This window comes from Pelmatolapia mariae, linkage group LG3_W, assembly GCF_036321145.2.
Source record: "Pelmatolapia mariae isolate MD_Pm_ZW linkage group LG3_W, Pm_UMD_F_2, whole genome shotgun sequence".
Classification (NCBI taxonomy): Eukaryota; Metazoa; Chordata; class Actinopteri; order Cichliformes; family Cichlidae; genus Pelmatolapia; species Pelmatolapia mariae.
Window position 1 is genome coordinate 5396964 of NC_086229.1, and position 16284 is coordinate 5413247.

The 16284-nt window shown below is 41.4% G+C and overlaps 2 protein-coding genes across 2 annotated transcripts in view; one reads left to right on the forward strand and one right to left on the reverse strand.

The window, feature by feature from the left end:
• LOC135932462 (protein NLRC3-like) overlaps nt 1-9239 on the forward strand; it is a 29284-nt gene extending 20045 nt beyond the window's left edge. The window contains exons 10-12 of the mRNA XM_065469947.1: nt 3554-3730; nt 8376-8549; nt 9224-9239. Coding sequence (XP_065326019.1) covers nt 3554-3730; nt 8376-8549; nt 9224-9239 — 367 coding nt within the window. The remainder of the gene's footprint in view (nt 1-3553; nt 3731-8375; nt 8550-9223) is intronic.
• LOC134620251 (uncharacterized) overlaps nt 1-16284 on the reverse strand; it is a 331095-nt gene that overhangs the window by 85658 nt on the left and 229153 nt on the right. The gene's annotated exons all lie outside the window — the stretch shown is intronic.

Consider the following 16284-nt stretch of genomic DNA (forward strand, 5'->3'; position numbering starts at 1 on the left):
ACAGTGCCTCCCATGGGTGGTGGGCCTGCAGGAAGATGGGCCCATTTCCCTTTTTCAGGCTGTGCCTGGCCAGGCCCCAAGGACTAAGGCGCGGACACCAGATGCTCACCCTCTGGCACCCTCTCCGGGCCTGGCTCCAGGGCGGGGCCTCAGTAACCCTATCCCGGGCCGGGTGAACTGTTCCCTTGATGGTCTTTTCATAGGGTTCTTTTGAATAATCTTCAATTCACATTTCAAGCAGTTCAGATTTCATCAGCACGTTCATTTTAGCATATCAATTTTAATCCAAACACCTTTCTCTTTAAAACTATGTTTGCCAATCACAGTATATTCAATCCAATCCTCTTTTTCACTAAGCCATTGTGGCAAGGATGATGCATCATGGGTACAGAGGTTTGATTTGAGAGCCAACTTTATTCACACAGTGCAACTGCAGCTCTCAGCTGCAGGCCGCACAGATTCCTTGCCACCACACACCCCAACAACCCCGAATCCCCGTGTCTTTAACTCGGCGGGCGTGATTGCGGATGCCATTCAGGTGTGTCCACATGGCACCACAGACAGTCGCACACATTCAGTGCTCAGAGTGTCTGTCACAATACGGCTGTGTGCAGGCAAGAGTAGGACCCAAACGCAAACTCACAGAGACCAAAAGTAAACTCAAAAACACAGCTTTATTGCTGGCGTGGAAGGGAAACAAAGAACCAAAAACTAAACTGGGAAAACTAATACTAAATCATACCTGGAAACACAGGGAGAATCACACAGCTATGTTGGAGGACGCAACACTGACAAAGAGAAACATGGGGCTTAAATACACTGTGGGATAACGAGGGGGAATGAGCCACAGGAGGAGAGCACAGCTGGGAATAATTAGGCAGGACGAGACAGGGCAAGCAAAACTAGAAACATTAACATAGGACACAGACTGAAAGTAAAACAGGAAACACACTGACTGAATTCAAGAAATGTAAACTTAACAGACTGGGGAGACAGAACATAGGGACCTGAAACATGGGACAGAAAGGCACAGTAGATACAGCATGAACATAACAATGTCACAGGGGAAGAATACACAAAATGCAGGAACACAGGACCTCTTTCAAAATAAAATGGGAAGCATAATGAAACGCGAACATGACAACATGAGAAACACAGACATGAAACACATGAAGGACAAGGGAGAATTAACAGGGGTGGGATACACAAGGAGAATCTAATAAACAAATGAGCTTAGAAAACCTAATGAACAAAATAAATTCAAACTTAAAACACTGGCTCATAAGTCCCAGGACCGTGACAGTGTCCTTTGTGTGCTCTTATTTACTCACTCTCATTCTCATATGGCTGAACTCTGTCACTACACAGGCTGTCAGCTTACTTGAGTTAGGTCTGTCTCTAAAATCTTTATTTTATTACTTTCATTCTGATTCATCTTTTTAGCCAAACTTAAACATCTTTATATAGGATGCAACACAGACACCAGATTAGAGATGGCACGATACCACTTTTTTATGTCCGATACCGATATGATAAATTTGGATATCTGCCGATACCGATATTAATCCGATATAGTGTGTTTTTTAATCAATAAAACTGTTTTTTTTAATATCTTGCTGCATTTTGTATAAGTTCATACTCAAGTTTAAATAAACAACAACACTAAAGCTATTCTGTTATACCTGTATGTAAAAAATACACTGCGCCCAAAATATTTCATAGTTCAGCAACACTGATCAATCTAATAAACTTAAACCTACTCCATCCCCCCTATTCTGGTATTTTAAAGAGTACTTAGCAGAAATATTAAGCCAGGGTTGGAAAATAGGGTTGCAAACTCCCAGCAAAAAAAAAAAAAGGGAACCACCCCCCACCCTCCACCTCATGATGCTTAATCGATGTAATCAACTTTAATTTGATGCAGTGTGAAAAAAAATGCACAGAAATAAATTATTTTTTAAGAATAATTAAATAGATTCAACATCTTTCTTCTACAGAATTGCAGATTGCACAGATGGTATCTACCCAAAGGAAAAAGTACTATAGCCTACTGGGGTATATTAGACTTAACAGTTACTATATACAGTAATGGACTTATACACATTTTACTTTAGATTAAAACTTTGGGTGTAAGATTCAGATAATTATTTATTAAAAGCTAGACATTTTAAATGAGAATAAGAAAGAAAAGTATGTCTTTGTGCCCCCCTTTTCCCTGTTAATGCCCTATCGGCCCCCCTGGCTAAACTTTGCTAGATCCGCCCCTGCACAGTTACCAGCCGTCAGCTAGAAAAGGATCCTGGTCTAGAAAGTAATATTAAATAAATTCTAACAACAGCTTATCAAGTTTAAACGTGCTGCTGTTGTTGAGCCGCTGGTTTCCTCTTTCTGGTGCAAAGTGGGCCAAAAACAAAGAAGAGAGACGGACTGGCGACAGAAAAGCCGATCAGCTGATCATTAAACAGTTTCACGATTGAAGTAGCAGGAGGAGAGGGAGAGAAGAGGCAGTCGCTCCATATATCGGTTGTTAAGCTTAACGTGGGAACGCTTTACAAACATTCAGAGATGAACTTACACACTTGCTTCACTTCTCTCTGGGATAACTTCCTCGGAGATGAAATGCTGGATTGCTAGTTAGGCTACAAATACACACAGCCGCTCTGTCACGTGAGCACACTGCTCCGACGTGCTACGGTTATGAGGCAAGTTACGCATGTGTCGCGAGTTTTGTGAGGTGCTTTTTTGATATTTAATGGATCGGATTACATTTTTTATTTCTCTCCGATATCCGATCCAGGAATTTACGTCAGTATCGGACCGATACCGATACCTAATATCGGATCGGTCCATCTCTACACCAGATATGCAAACACAGCATCATACAACACAACCAGAAGATCAAAAGAATTCTCTGTGCATTTCTGTGGCTGATGGTGCTGGAAGGAAGCTGTGTGAAACATCGTTGGGCACTTTGGGATCAGAAGAGTAAATTGAAAGTCTGTGTAGAGGGTTCAATGGAAGCAGCCAAGTGCTGTAAGTGTCTTCTGTACAGGGATGCTGTGGCTCAGCACAGTTTCACACTGTGACTCAATAAAGGCAGCATGAAATAAAAGCATGATGCTTTCATCAGTGTGGAAATAAGAACGTTTCCTGTAACGTGACACATGGTGGAGCTCTTTGACTCACTGAAGTTTCAGCTTAAAACTTCAGCTTTTTGTGCAGCTTTAGTCATCATAGTCAGACTGTCGGCCTCCTGAAATTGTTTTCTTTGTTTTGGATTCTGATGTTTGTTTGTTTTTTAATTTCATGCATTAAAGCTTAACAACTCTTCATGTTTTTATGATAAATGTAGAACTTTAATGTGAAAAATTCAGATTTTTCTCTTGTGTTTGTTTGAAGCTGCTTCCTGTTGACTTAAATTGTTTGGAGTTTCCTTTTTCTGAAATTCTACATCTGAACTTTCTTCAGCTCTGAACAGATTATGAAATACTGAATGACTGACTTCAAGCACACACTTTGTCTAAAAAACTTACATCTTTCATTCTTTATACAGATTGATGAGCTGTGGTTTGTCAGAGATCAGTTGTGTTTATCTGGCAGCAGCGCTGAAGTCCAACCCCTCCCATCTGAGAGAGCTGGACCTGAGTGAGAACAATAAGCTGCAGGATTCAGGAGTGAAGCAGCTGTGTGGTTTTCTGGAGAGACCAGGATGTGGACTTGAAACTCTGAGGTCATTCACCATGTTTTGTTTGTGCTGAGATGAATATGATGTGAAAGTTGTGCTGACACTAAACTGCAGACATAAGGCTGATACTGATCCACACTGAGGATCTTCATGGTAAAGTCTGTTTTCTTCTTCTCTGGTTTAGTCAATTGACTGTAGCAGAACAATGTTCACATTTCAAACCTTCAAAGAACAAGAAAAATCCTCCACTGGATAATTCACTGCGAAACTCTAAAACTCTTCATTCCACCTTAAAGTCTGTCTGACACTGAAATCCAAACCAAAATGTGCGTTTGCTTTACAAACAGCAGTCCAACACAAACATACACACATCATCCAAAACACAATCCAAAATCCAAATCTACTCCAATGCCAGCATGAATGATGGGAAAAGAGAAGGAGGAACACTCTGACATTCAGGGTTAGAATGAGTTTCATAAAGCAGACTGTGAAGATCAAACCTGCATTAGATAGCATACATAAATTAATGAATGAGTGGACATAAGTGGACAGAGATCAGAATCACCCCAGTGGTAATGAAATGCTTTGAGAAGCTGGTCCGCAGACACATTACAGCAGCACTGCCTCGCAGAATGGACTCACACTAGTTTGCCTACAGAGCAAACCGGTCCACGGAAGACGCTGTAGCCACAGCACTCCATGCTGCCATAACACACCTGGAAGAGCATGGGAACTACGTGCGGATGCTCTTCGTGGATTACTGCTCAGCTTTTAACACCATCCTCCCACACAAACTGGTGGCCAAACTACAAGACCTGGGGCTTCCATACAGCACCTGCACGTGGATCTATAGCTTCCTCAGAGGGCGTTTATCAATATGCGTACTTGTGCGTACTTGCGTTCTCGTGTACTCGTGATACGTCATCAGTCGGAGACCAAGTACTCTTCCAATTCGAAGTACGCATCACGCCGAGAACGCGAAAAAGTCCCGGATGTGTTCTCGATCCGCCCATTTTATCGAGCATGCATCAGTGTAGACTTGGGACAGCTATATATCCCAGAATGCATTTCGTCCAAAACTCAACAGCGGACTCCCGCCACATCGTTTCCACCCCCCCCCCCCCACCCCCACCCCCACCCCCCCTGCTCGCGGACTTCTCACTACTCAGGTTAAAGAAACCCCAGCAGCTGTCTATAGTATTGAGTGTCCACTAGAATGGAAATAAAAGCGTTCTAACATCTCACCTGCTTGTTTCTATTAAGGTATGTACACGTATGTACATGTACACTATTTTTATTAATAGAGGTTTCACTACTGAGGTTAAAAATGATATATAAGTCACTTAGATCACTTCTAAATGTTAATGTTTGGTTTATTTCAGTGTTTTATTTGTTCCTGAGTAAACCGGTTTGACTGTGATTAAAGTTAAGCTTCATAACATGTTACTCACAGTTAAATTAGGAGGCGACGGCAGTAAAAGCTCCGGACCTGTGACATCATCACGTACGCTGGTACAAATCACGAGTCCGTGCTCGCGCACTTGAGAATTGAGAAACGGCCCACGAGTCCGTGCTTGCGTTCTCGGCGGGTACGTACTCCCGTGCGTTCTCGGCGAGTACGTACTCACCGAGCACGCGAGTACGTACTCGCGTACTTGGGCATTGATAAACGGCCAGAGAGTCAGAGTTGGCCATCACACATCCTCAGCCCTGAGTCTCAGGACTGGCTCACCCCAGGGCTGTGTTCTCAGTCCACTGCTCTACTCTCTGTACACACACGATTGCACGCCTCGCCACCACAGCAACATCTTTGTGAAATTCGCAGACGACACCACCGTGGTGGGGCTTATTTCCAAGGGTGACGAGTCTATGTACAGAGATGAGGTGGAGCAGCTGACGTCATGGTGTAAGGCCAATAACCTCCTCCTCAACATTTCAAAAACCAAAGAACTCATAATAGACTTCAGAAGGAAAAAGGCAGAGATTCAACCACTATTCATAAATGGGGACTGCGTAGAGAGGGTGGCAAGCTTCCGCTTCCTGGGAGTCAATATAGAAGAGAACCTTTCCTGGAGTGGGAACACCTCCGAGCTGCTGAAAAAGGCCCAACAGAGAATGTACTTCCTGAGAACTCTCAGGAGGAATAACATCACACAAAGAATGCTGGTGTCCTTTTACAGAGCCACCATTGAGAGTGTTCTAACATACTGCATTTGCTTATGGTACACTAGCTGCACAGGAGCTCAGAGGAAAGCACTACGAGCGATCATTAACACTGCCCAACAGATCACTGGCTGCCCACTCACCACACTGGAAGTCCTACACAACATCCACTGTCTCAAAAAGGCCCAAAACATCATTAAAGACACCTCACATCCTGGCCACTCCCTGTTTGAACTGTTGCCCTCAGGCAGACGGTACAGGGCAATCAGTGTAAGGACAAATAGACTCAAACACAGCTTTTATCCAACTGCAATAACACATCTGAATACTGCAAAATAATGTACTTCACGCCACTCTTATGTTAATCCATTCACGGTGTCACGGTCCTGGGTCTTATGACCCAGTGTTTTGAGTTTAGTTTATTTGGATGTTTATATGATTAAGCTCATGAGTTTTTCTAGTTCTTTGTTATTAGCTTCCCCTTGTGTCTTCCAACCCCTGTGAAGTCTCCCCTGCTCTTCATGTGTTTCATGTCTGTGTCTTACGTTGTCAAGTTCTGGTTGTCATGTCTGCGTCTCATTAGGTTTCCTATTTTATGTTGAAGAGATCTTGTGTTTTTATATTATGGTTTATGTTTTGAGTCCTTTGTTGTACTGTTTCTTGTTTCAGTTATGGTTATCATCGGTTTAGTTCTTTGGCTTTGTAATATGGCTTCCCTGTGTTCCATGTTGTGTCCACTGTGACCTTTTTGTACCATGTTTCAGGTTCTTATGTTCTGTCTCCCCAGTTGCTGTTAAGTTACATGTCTAGAGTTCAGTCAGTGTTTCCTGTTTTACTTTGAAGGTCGGTGTCTCATGTCAGTGGTTCTAGTTTTGCTTCCCTTGTCTCGTCCAGTCTGATTACTCCCAGCTGTGCTCTCCTTCTGTGTCTAATTCCCTCATTATCCCTCTGTGTATTTAAGCCCTGTGTTTTCTCTTTGTCAGTGTCGTAGTCTCCCTCATGGCTGTGTTTCCCTGTGTGTTAGTTATCCATGTCCCAGATTAGTTTATTTATATTTGTCGTGGCATCCTGCAATAAAGCAGCCTTTTGAGTTTAATTCCTGTGTGGTGAGTTTTGCGTTTGGGTCCTTCTCCTGCCTTTACACAGCCGAAACATGACACACGGTCTGAGGCATGTATGTGAGAATGTATGTGAATGTTTTACTGATATGTCTTATTAGTATTTTAAGTATTTTATTTATTATTTTGTTTATTTTATTTATAGAAATTTTATGGTTTTATTTATTTTTCTGATATTGTTAGGGATGATGCATTGATTGGGGACCTTCCTTAATTTCATTGTACGTGTGACAGTGACAATAAAGATTCTGATTCTGATGAGATCATCTGAAGCACTTCAAAGGCTTTAAATCAGCACATTTCTCTTTATTCTTTATGAACTCTGTTAGTTTCTACCAGTTTTCTGTGTAATGAAGCTAACAGCAGGCTAATAAGATGCTGACCAATAAGTTTATATTAAATGTTGTAATTTGTATATTAAAAAGTGCCGGTGCTTTGGCTCAGCACGGATCAGCTTACAGTTAGAAAACAGCTGCTGGATGTGATTACCATGTCATAGTTATCTACCAAACTGCTAACTGGGGAATTTCAGGCCACAAATAATTTTTGCTAAATGTTTATTCAGGTTAGGGTCACAGGGCTGGAACCTGTGCTCTAGCTGTCATAGGGCAAGATACGTGGTCCACCTGCACAGGTGAGCAGTCCATCACAGGGCCAACAGAGAGAGACAGAGAAGCACTCTCTCACATCCACACCTACAGCCAATTTAGAAGCACCAATGAACCTAAGCAGCATTTCATTGGACTGTGGGAGAACATCCAACCTCCACAGAAAGGCCCAGCTGACCAACAAGCTTTAACCTAGTGGAGGAAGTCTTAGTTCCATTTGAAGCTTCAGATTACAGTTAGTTCCTTTCAAAAGAGGTGGAGGTGGTGGGACGACAAGACCATCATCACTGAATGGCATAGGACACTTAACCTTGCTTAGGACTTCCTGTTGTTCCAAGGAGGACTGGAACATGTGTGAAAATCTCCCAGTCAGTTGCAGACAATCTCGGGTCAAGACTAGAACAACTGTGTGCCCAGTTTGAGCTCTCTTCAGTACTGTGATCTGACAGACCCAGAGTGGCCAACACATCACATTTAGAAGCTCCCTAGATGGAGCCACAACATGTCCAATACTTAGTCTGTCTTGTGGGACTGACTGGAAGAAATGATTCAAGGACTTAGTCACAGAACAGAGATTCAAAACTCCAAAATCCAACTGGCTGCATTGGGGCATATGGTCTGAAAACTCTGCACAGCTTCTTGTTTGAAGCTGTTTCCTGCTGGCTTCAGCTGTCTGGAGTTTCCATTTTATTAAACTTCTACATTCTGAACCTTCTTCAGCTGTGAACAGATTATGAAACACTGAATGATTTCAAGCTCACACTTTGTCTAATAAACTTAAATCTTTCATTCTTTATACAGATTGTGGAACTGCGGTGTGTCAAAGATAAGCTGTGATTATCTGGCAGCAGCGCTAAAGTCCAACCCCTCCAATCTGAAAGACCTGGACCTTAGAGAAAACAACCTGAAGGATCCAGATGTGAAGCAGCTGTGGGATCTTAAGGAGAGTCCAGACTACAGACTGGAGACTCTGAGGTCAGTAGAGTGATGGAGTGAGTGGGTGGTGCTGTCAGCAGTATTGTACTAAACACAGTCAGTAGGAAACAAAGATCCAGTGTTTCCTGTAAAGCTGCAGCTTCTCAGTGAAGCTGGGAGAGGAGAATGGTGACAGGCTTCAGGATTGGACACAAACACTTCCTGTTTCTGCCTTTTTGTGACTTTCATGGTCACCATAGTAACAGGTCACGCACTCCTTCAAACACTGTCAACAGCCAATCTGCTCTATGAAAAAAGCAGCACACAGATGAATGAATGCATTCATTTCCGAACTTAAGGCAGTTAAGAACACAGTCTGTAGGTGAGGAAGAGTTTGGTGAGAGCAGATGTTTGGATGGAATTCCTCCAGTTAACAGCTGGAACCGTCCATCTGGATTGTTGGGGTTGTTGTTGGGGTTCCTACAGAGCTCAGAGTTGACACACCAAGGTTCTTCTAATGAATGAAAGTCCAACCTCAAACTAGGAGGGAAAAACATTTTCATCAACTTCAATAAAAATCCAAAGATTAGAAAAAGTGAAGCAACAATGAGTCCTAGTACAGTCCCAGCACTGAAGTCCCTGCTGCTCTTTATACTGGATGTGCTGCATCACTGACTGAAGAGTCTCTGGAAACACTTGTTTAGATCCTCTGCTCTTCCTCCTTCTCTCTGCAGGTGGAGGTCATGGTAAACAGGACGGTGTGTGTGCTGAGAGAGGAGCAGCTGTGTCCTGATGACCCAGATAGGATGAAGCAGCAGCAGCTTGTGTGTAGAGACGCTCTGACTGGGCCATGTTACTGAGAGGTGGAGAGGAGAGCTTCATCCAGCAGTGACAGACAGAGGAATGAAGTGCAGATGACTGTCAGTGCTGCAGAGTGAACTGCTCTGAGAACAGCTGACAGAGGATCATCAGTGTATCTGGACTGCTCTGCTGCTGCTCTGTCCTTCTACAGTCTCTGCAGTTTCTGTCTGACTCTGGCTTCAGACCCTCCTGAATCAAACTCACCTGGAAAGGCTTTCAAACACCTTTGAATAATAAACATCATGTTTTTATAAGATAAATATGGGAGAAAAAACACAACACAAGCTTCTCGTCTGTGACTGAAACCTTTGAATCATTTTTGATCTTTGCTGTTTAACTGGGCAGTGAGGCAGCTTTGAACACAGGAGACTCCCATTTGACCTTTAAATGAACCTGTGATCTTTGCTCCAGCACCACTCTCAGCCCACGAACAACTTGTGACTGATTAACTGAACTGATCAATAGTCCAGAAGTTTCACAGATTCGATGTTGCACTCCGATTAAAAAGAGCTTTTATTTTGTCAAGCAGGGTATAGGTCACTTCCTGTCACTCCTAGCGTGACATTAAGACACACCAAAAATGTCCTGAACAGTGAAATAAGTAAAAATGAGCTCAGTGATCAGATGAAGACAAAAACAACGATGAAGCTGATCCCTGCAGTTCCTCAGACGTCCAGCAGAGGCATCAGTGACTCAGTCCCCATAGACTCTCATGTTTCCAGCCTGATACACAAACTGGTTTGGTCTCTACAGATAATTTCTCCCTTCATGTGTTTTTGTATTAACGAGAAGGTCAAAGTCACATGACCTCATTGTTGCTTCCTGCTTACAGCACACTGGACTCTCCAGGTGTGTGTTTGTGACATCATCACTCAAATATACCCTGGTAAGCTATACTACTTTTTCCTTTGGGAAGGTACCATCTGTGCAGTCTGCAGTTCTGTTGAAGAAAGATGTTGAATCTATTTAATTATTATTGAAAAATAATTTATTTCTGTGCTTTTGTTTTTCACACTGCATCAAATTAAAGTTGATTACATCGATTAAGCATCATGAGGTGGAGGGTGGGAGGTGGTTCCCTTTTCTTTCTTTTTTTTGCTGGGAGTTTGCAACCCTATTAGTTAGGTTGCTTAATATTTCTGCTAAGTAATCTTTAAAATACCAGAATAGGGAGGATGGAGTAGGTTTAAGTTTATTAGATTGATCAGTGTTGCTGAACTATGAAATATTTTGGGTGCAGTGTATTTTTTACATACAGGTATAACAGAATAGCTTTAGTGTTGTTGTTTATTTAAACTTGTGTATGAACTTATGCAAAATTCAGCAACATATTAAAAAAACAGTTTTATTGATTAAAAATCACACTATATCAGATTCATATTGGTATCGGCAGATATCCAAATTTATGATATCGGTATCGGACATAAAAAGTGGTATTGTGCCATCTCTAGTATATACTATTTTATTTAATTCAATTCTGTACAGTTGTGTACTGTATTTTATTCTTATCATATTCTAATTGTGCTATATAACTTCTGCACTGTCCACCTCCTGCTGTGACAAAACAAATTTCCCATGTGTGGGACTAATCTTATCTTATCTTATCTTATCTTATCTTATCTTATCTTATCTTATCTTATAGAGCCCTCTAAAGAATCTCTTTCCCATTTGACATCTTTACTTCACTTCTTTCTTTTGCTGTAATGCCACAAGCCACATAAACTGGAGTTGGATGATCTCTTTTAATGGGAGCACACTGACTGGGAAATGGAAAGAAGGATTTTAGGAACTCTTTATTTCCCAGAATGCACTGCTCTATCTCAACCCTCTCAAATCTGACACATTGAATCAAACTGCTCTGTGTCTTTGCTACACGTCACATTTTTATGGGTCTCCTCCCAAATCTCAAAGACATCCACCTATAATTCCCTAATATCTCATTTTTATAAAAGGTGTGACAGTTACAAAGATGAATTATGAAATTCAGCAACATTATTGCTGGGTCAGTCTGTGGAGGCACAGCAGTTATAGCTCCAAAGAAATAAGAAAAGAGTGGGGACACTGTTACATTGTAGAGTTACACAGTGTGTGCAGTGTGAGTTTACATCATAATATATAATAACCATCATGTATGTGCTGTCTTTATTTCATTTGGCAGCAAAAACATGAAACATGAACTGAACTGGATTCAGGCCTTAACACAGCGGCTGCATCAAATGTATGTGAGTGTTTTTCACACTCACCTGTACTGTGTGTTACACAGTACAGAATACACAATGAGATGGAAATAGTCCAATAATAGAATTGGACATCAGACACAGCTCTGTGAAATGATTTCTCTGTCTCCTCAGATGTGATCCGACTCTGCCAACAGGAGCTCAGACCTGCTAAAATCACAGTCTGAAGCTGCAGCCTTGCAATCCTCACTTCCATTCATCCAATCAGGCTTGCTTCAAATCCTTAGCAAGAAGATCAAAGTAGTAGAATTGAGATTTATTGTGTGTGACTATCAGAGCATCAGTGAGCACAGAACATAAAGATTGTGCTAACATTACAAAGTGACTTCCTGATAATGTGCTGCACTGCACACAGGAAACACCACTGATGCTACTTGAGATCACAATATTGCAAACACAGCTGGAGCCTGATGTCAGTAACAGTAAGAGAGTCAGTGTCAGTGTGGTGTTTCAGTCTCAGCTCACACTCATGTGCCTGTCGGTCCAGAGTGAAAGTGGCAGTGATCACAGTGCTCACAGTGATTGTATTTGTGTAGATTTTTCTGAAGAAGGAAGCTTCTGTGAGGGTTACAGACATGGTGGGGCTGCCGTCTCTGGGGAGAGATGAGCTCATATATGGCTGTTCTTTCAAAGAGAAAAGAACAAAATCTCATTTCATCCGCGCTGTGATCCAAAGCTATGAACTGAACTAAAACCACGTGGAACAAAGACCTTGATACCTGCTAGCATGCTAAATCCCTACACAAACAAACACACTGAGATATTACAGGAAATGAAGTCAGCAGCTCCTGGTTTCAGCTGGGAAATGTGAAACACATGATGAACTCTCATGTTCTGGGGCTACTTTAAGCCAGCAGACAGGATTAATCATGGTATTTATCTCAAACAGACCAGTGAAACTGGGAGCCGCTTTCTTCAGACTCACACTCAGAGCGCAATGGTATATTCCTGCTAGATAATCAGATACTCTGACCTGACTGTTATGATAGTTCAGGGCTCTGATGGCAGTCATCTTATGTCTTTAACAGAGTCTCTTGGGTGGAGCTTCAGAGAGGGAGGCAACAATGAAGATGATGGTGCACAGAGGGAAATGAGTGCTCACCTTCAACTGTGGGGAAGAGTGGAGGTTGATAACAGAGTGAAGATTCAAAGAGGGAGAGTCCAGTGGCTGAAGAGCTCACAGAGCTGTGTGCATACTCCACCATTTATTCATTTATTTATTTATTGATGTCAGCAGCGAGCATGACTTCTGAGTGATCACTTCCACCGTGTCCATCACTGGTAGGTTAAACTGGGAGAATTCTGATTGGTCAGGTTTAGGCAGAGCCTTGAGTGAAGCTCGATTAAACTTCTGCAGGAAATCTGAACCTGACACTGCAACTTTCCACGCCTTTCAAGTCACCGTGTGTCCACCCAACGCATAGTTACTCTTGTAAGGAGGTGCACGTCAGGTCACGTGGAAGGTTACGGCGTAAGTTACTCAGATTAGTCACAGAAGTAAATCAAGCTTCAGTCTGAGTCAAGTCAGCCGAGGTTGAGAACAGTGGATCCTCACATCGCTCATTCAGAGACTTCCTCAAGTGTTTGTGTGAATACAGAGTGACACAGCTCTGCTTTATTCATAATTACTAGTCAATAAATTGATCTACAATCATTTTATAGCATGTATGAGTGTCATGTGACCTGGGGTAGAAATATATAGAAGTCCCACCAGGCTGCCTCTACATCACAGCTCAGAGGTTCAAAGGTCTTAATAATCAGCTTTATGTGATTATATATGATCAGAGTGCTGAAACAGAACTTTTCTCTGTTTCCTAATAATAAAGCATTTTTATTGTTAATCAAAGATAAATGAATCTTCTGTAAGAGGAGCAGGTCAGCAGATTGGATCTAAGAGGTTCATGTTGAAGACTCCAGCAGAGACACTAGAGGGGGAACCTCAGTCCAACCTGTCAACTGATTGTGTGATTTTTGGCTTCATCTGCTCATTGTTGTCATGTTAGATGGTTCATTCATAACTATTTAGATGCTATCACACTTCCACTGGATGGCCAGCTGCTCTCCTGCTGGGGGATTATCATCAACACAAAACTCGGGGATAAGAGCATCTTTAGGCCTGGCTGTGCTCATCCTTCCTCCAACCTCTCCTCACCAAAGAGAAGAACAAACTCAGCATCAGCTCAGAGTAGCTTAGTTACATCAGTAGAGTTTAAGTCATCTGATTATTAATATTTGATTTTGCTAAACTGCTTTAATAAAGTTTCCTGTAATTAAAGTGTAAATTGTGGATGTTGACCCTTTAAGCTGTAGTGAAACAGTGAAGGTAAAAGCCTGAGTATTATTCTTTATCAGTTCAAACAGCTCTTACAGGTTAGCCTAGCATTATAAAATCATGTTTCCTTGGAGCTGCTGTCCAGCCTACTAAAACCATCCCTCTATCTTCTTCCACTGATCTGTGAAGTTATCACTATATCAGTGAGTTCCAGCAGAATCAGACGGGAAGGATTCAGTAATGAGTGAGGGTTTGGATTCAGGGATCAGTCCTGGAGTCTGGACTGCTCTGATGATGCTCCTCAGTCTAACTTCAATGAAATCATCTGTCTCATTTTCTCCTGTTGTGAACTCAGGAATCCACTCAAAGCTCAAATCCAAACCACTTGTCACAGCGTTTTATGTTCCAAACACCAAAAAAGTCCAAGAAAAGGCCGTGGGTGGCAACGGGAGGTTTGAATTAGAACGCACTTCTGACTCCATTGTATAAAAATCATATGCCATTTATTTCGTGGACAATTATAAACAAAAATCAGCCAAATAACTTCTTAAAACTTAAAATTAAACGAAAGTTAACTGAATTTGCTTTAACAACTTCAAAAGTGGTCAAAAATTATTTTCTAACCCTTCCGTCCTCCCATGTGACATTTGGCAAACAAAAAACAAAACATCTTTACCACACCCATCCAGGGTGCTCTTAATCTCTTGATTAATGGGAGGGTCCATAAGCTAATAAACCAATCACTTTCCAAAAGCTTCTCCAATAAAATTAATTACAGATTTACATAACAAAACTAGGTCAGTATATTCTTACACCTTTAAAGAAAAAACAAAAATGAATACAAATTGCATTTTATACACATTCAACAAAAATGGCCACAACACCACTGAAGAACCTCTGCTGGAAAGAATTCAGAATTGATTTAAAAACAGTGACAGTTTATGAAATGAAGTCATCAAAATGATAAAACTGGTTTCAGATATTTAGGATAATGAACATTTCTGCTCTTTACTGAGGCCTCTTTGTCCATTTAATGAAAGTGTCATGAACAGTTAGCTGTGACATCATCAGTACAGAATAGTTATGGTGTAACCAAACTGATTATGATATTTCATTGACAGCACTTTAAAGTCTGAAGGACGTCTTACTTTGTTGAATCCTGCTGTTGAGGGGACAAATCGATCGTGTGCAGTTTGGGAAATGACAAATGTGGTATTGGACCATTTTAATCCTGCACACATTTGTTTGATTTGATTTCTCATTGGAGTTTTTTGGGGATGGCTGGAGAAAGAAACACAGCAAAAAGCGTTTAGAGGCAGAATAACACAAGTCAAGACAGGGTGGTGTTTAAAAACGCCCACAGGTGTGGAGTGGAGCTTGTTGTTTAGATTACAGCCAAACAACAGACAGTGTGTGCGTTCATAAGACAGTGAGTTAATGTTTTACTTCACTCAGTTATGTTGGTCTTCAGCTATGAGTGTATTTGATGACTTACCAGCAGTTTATGCTTCTTCTTGATGCATTCTCAATCATCCAGGAAAGTAAATCTCCAAAAGTTGAATCTGTTCATCTGGACGTAGCGTTTTGTGGGAGAAACATTTCGTCACTCATCCAAGTGACTTCTTCAGTCTCAGCTGACAGCAGGTTTCCCCAAATCTTATGTACTGTTTATAAGACAGTACATAAGATAGTTAGTTACACTCACAGTAGCACAGGAACAGAGCAGGAGGGAGAAAGAGAGCCAGGGACAACGACGTCACATTATAAAGGTAAAGTAATCATCCAACTATTTTCAGTTTTCAGATGATAAAGGATTCAGAAAGTTTATTCATGCAGGCCCATATGGCAGAGAATAAGCATCTTCATTTTGTTTTGCATATTTAATCTATATTTAATTGTGTTGTGGTTTGCAGTGTTTTGTGTTGTTTAACTTTAAATTTGTTTAAAAGGAAAAAACTGAAAATTTAAATAGTTAAGAGTTGAAATGTAAATAGTTGGTTTTTTGTAATAAATGGTTTATTTATTACATTTTATGTGGAGTGAATAAATAAAAATATATTTACAGTAGCCCCTACAGACAAAGCACCTACAAACTCCGAAGCACGTAAAAACTCCAAAACACGTACAAAACACAACAGAAGTGCTCCAGGATGTAGGTGCAGTGTTGAGCTTTTGTTGCCGAGCCGAAAGAGCGTGTTTTATTATTTTAAAATCAAGCATCTAGGAAGAATGTTGTGGACCAGGCAGTCCTGAATTTTATTATAATGGACTGCCAACCCTTTAGTATTGTGCCTGTGAGGCTTACTCGGCTCTTACCTGTCACTACATTAATGAGAATATGCAGTTGTGTACATCTGTTTTGGGTGTGAAACACTTTCCACAAAGTCACTCTGCAGGCAATTTGGCCCAATTCAAAACGGGCATG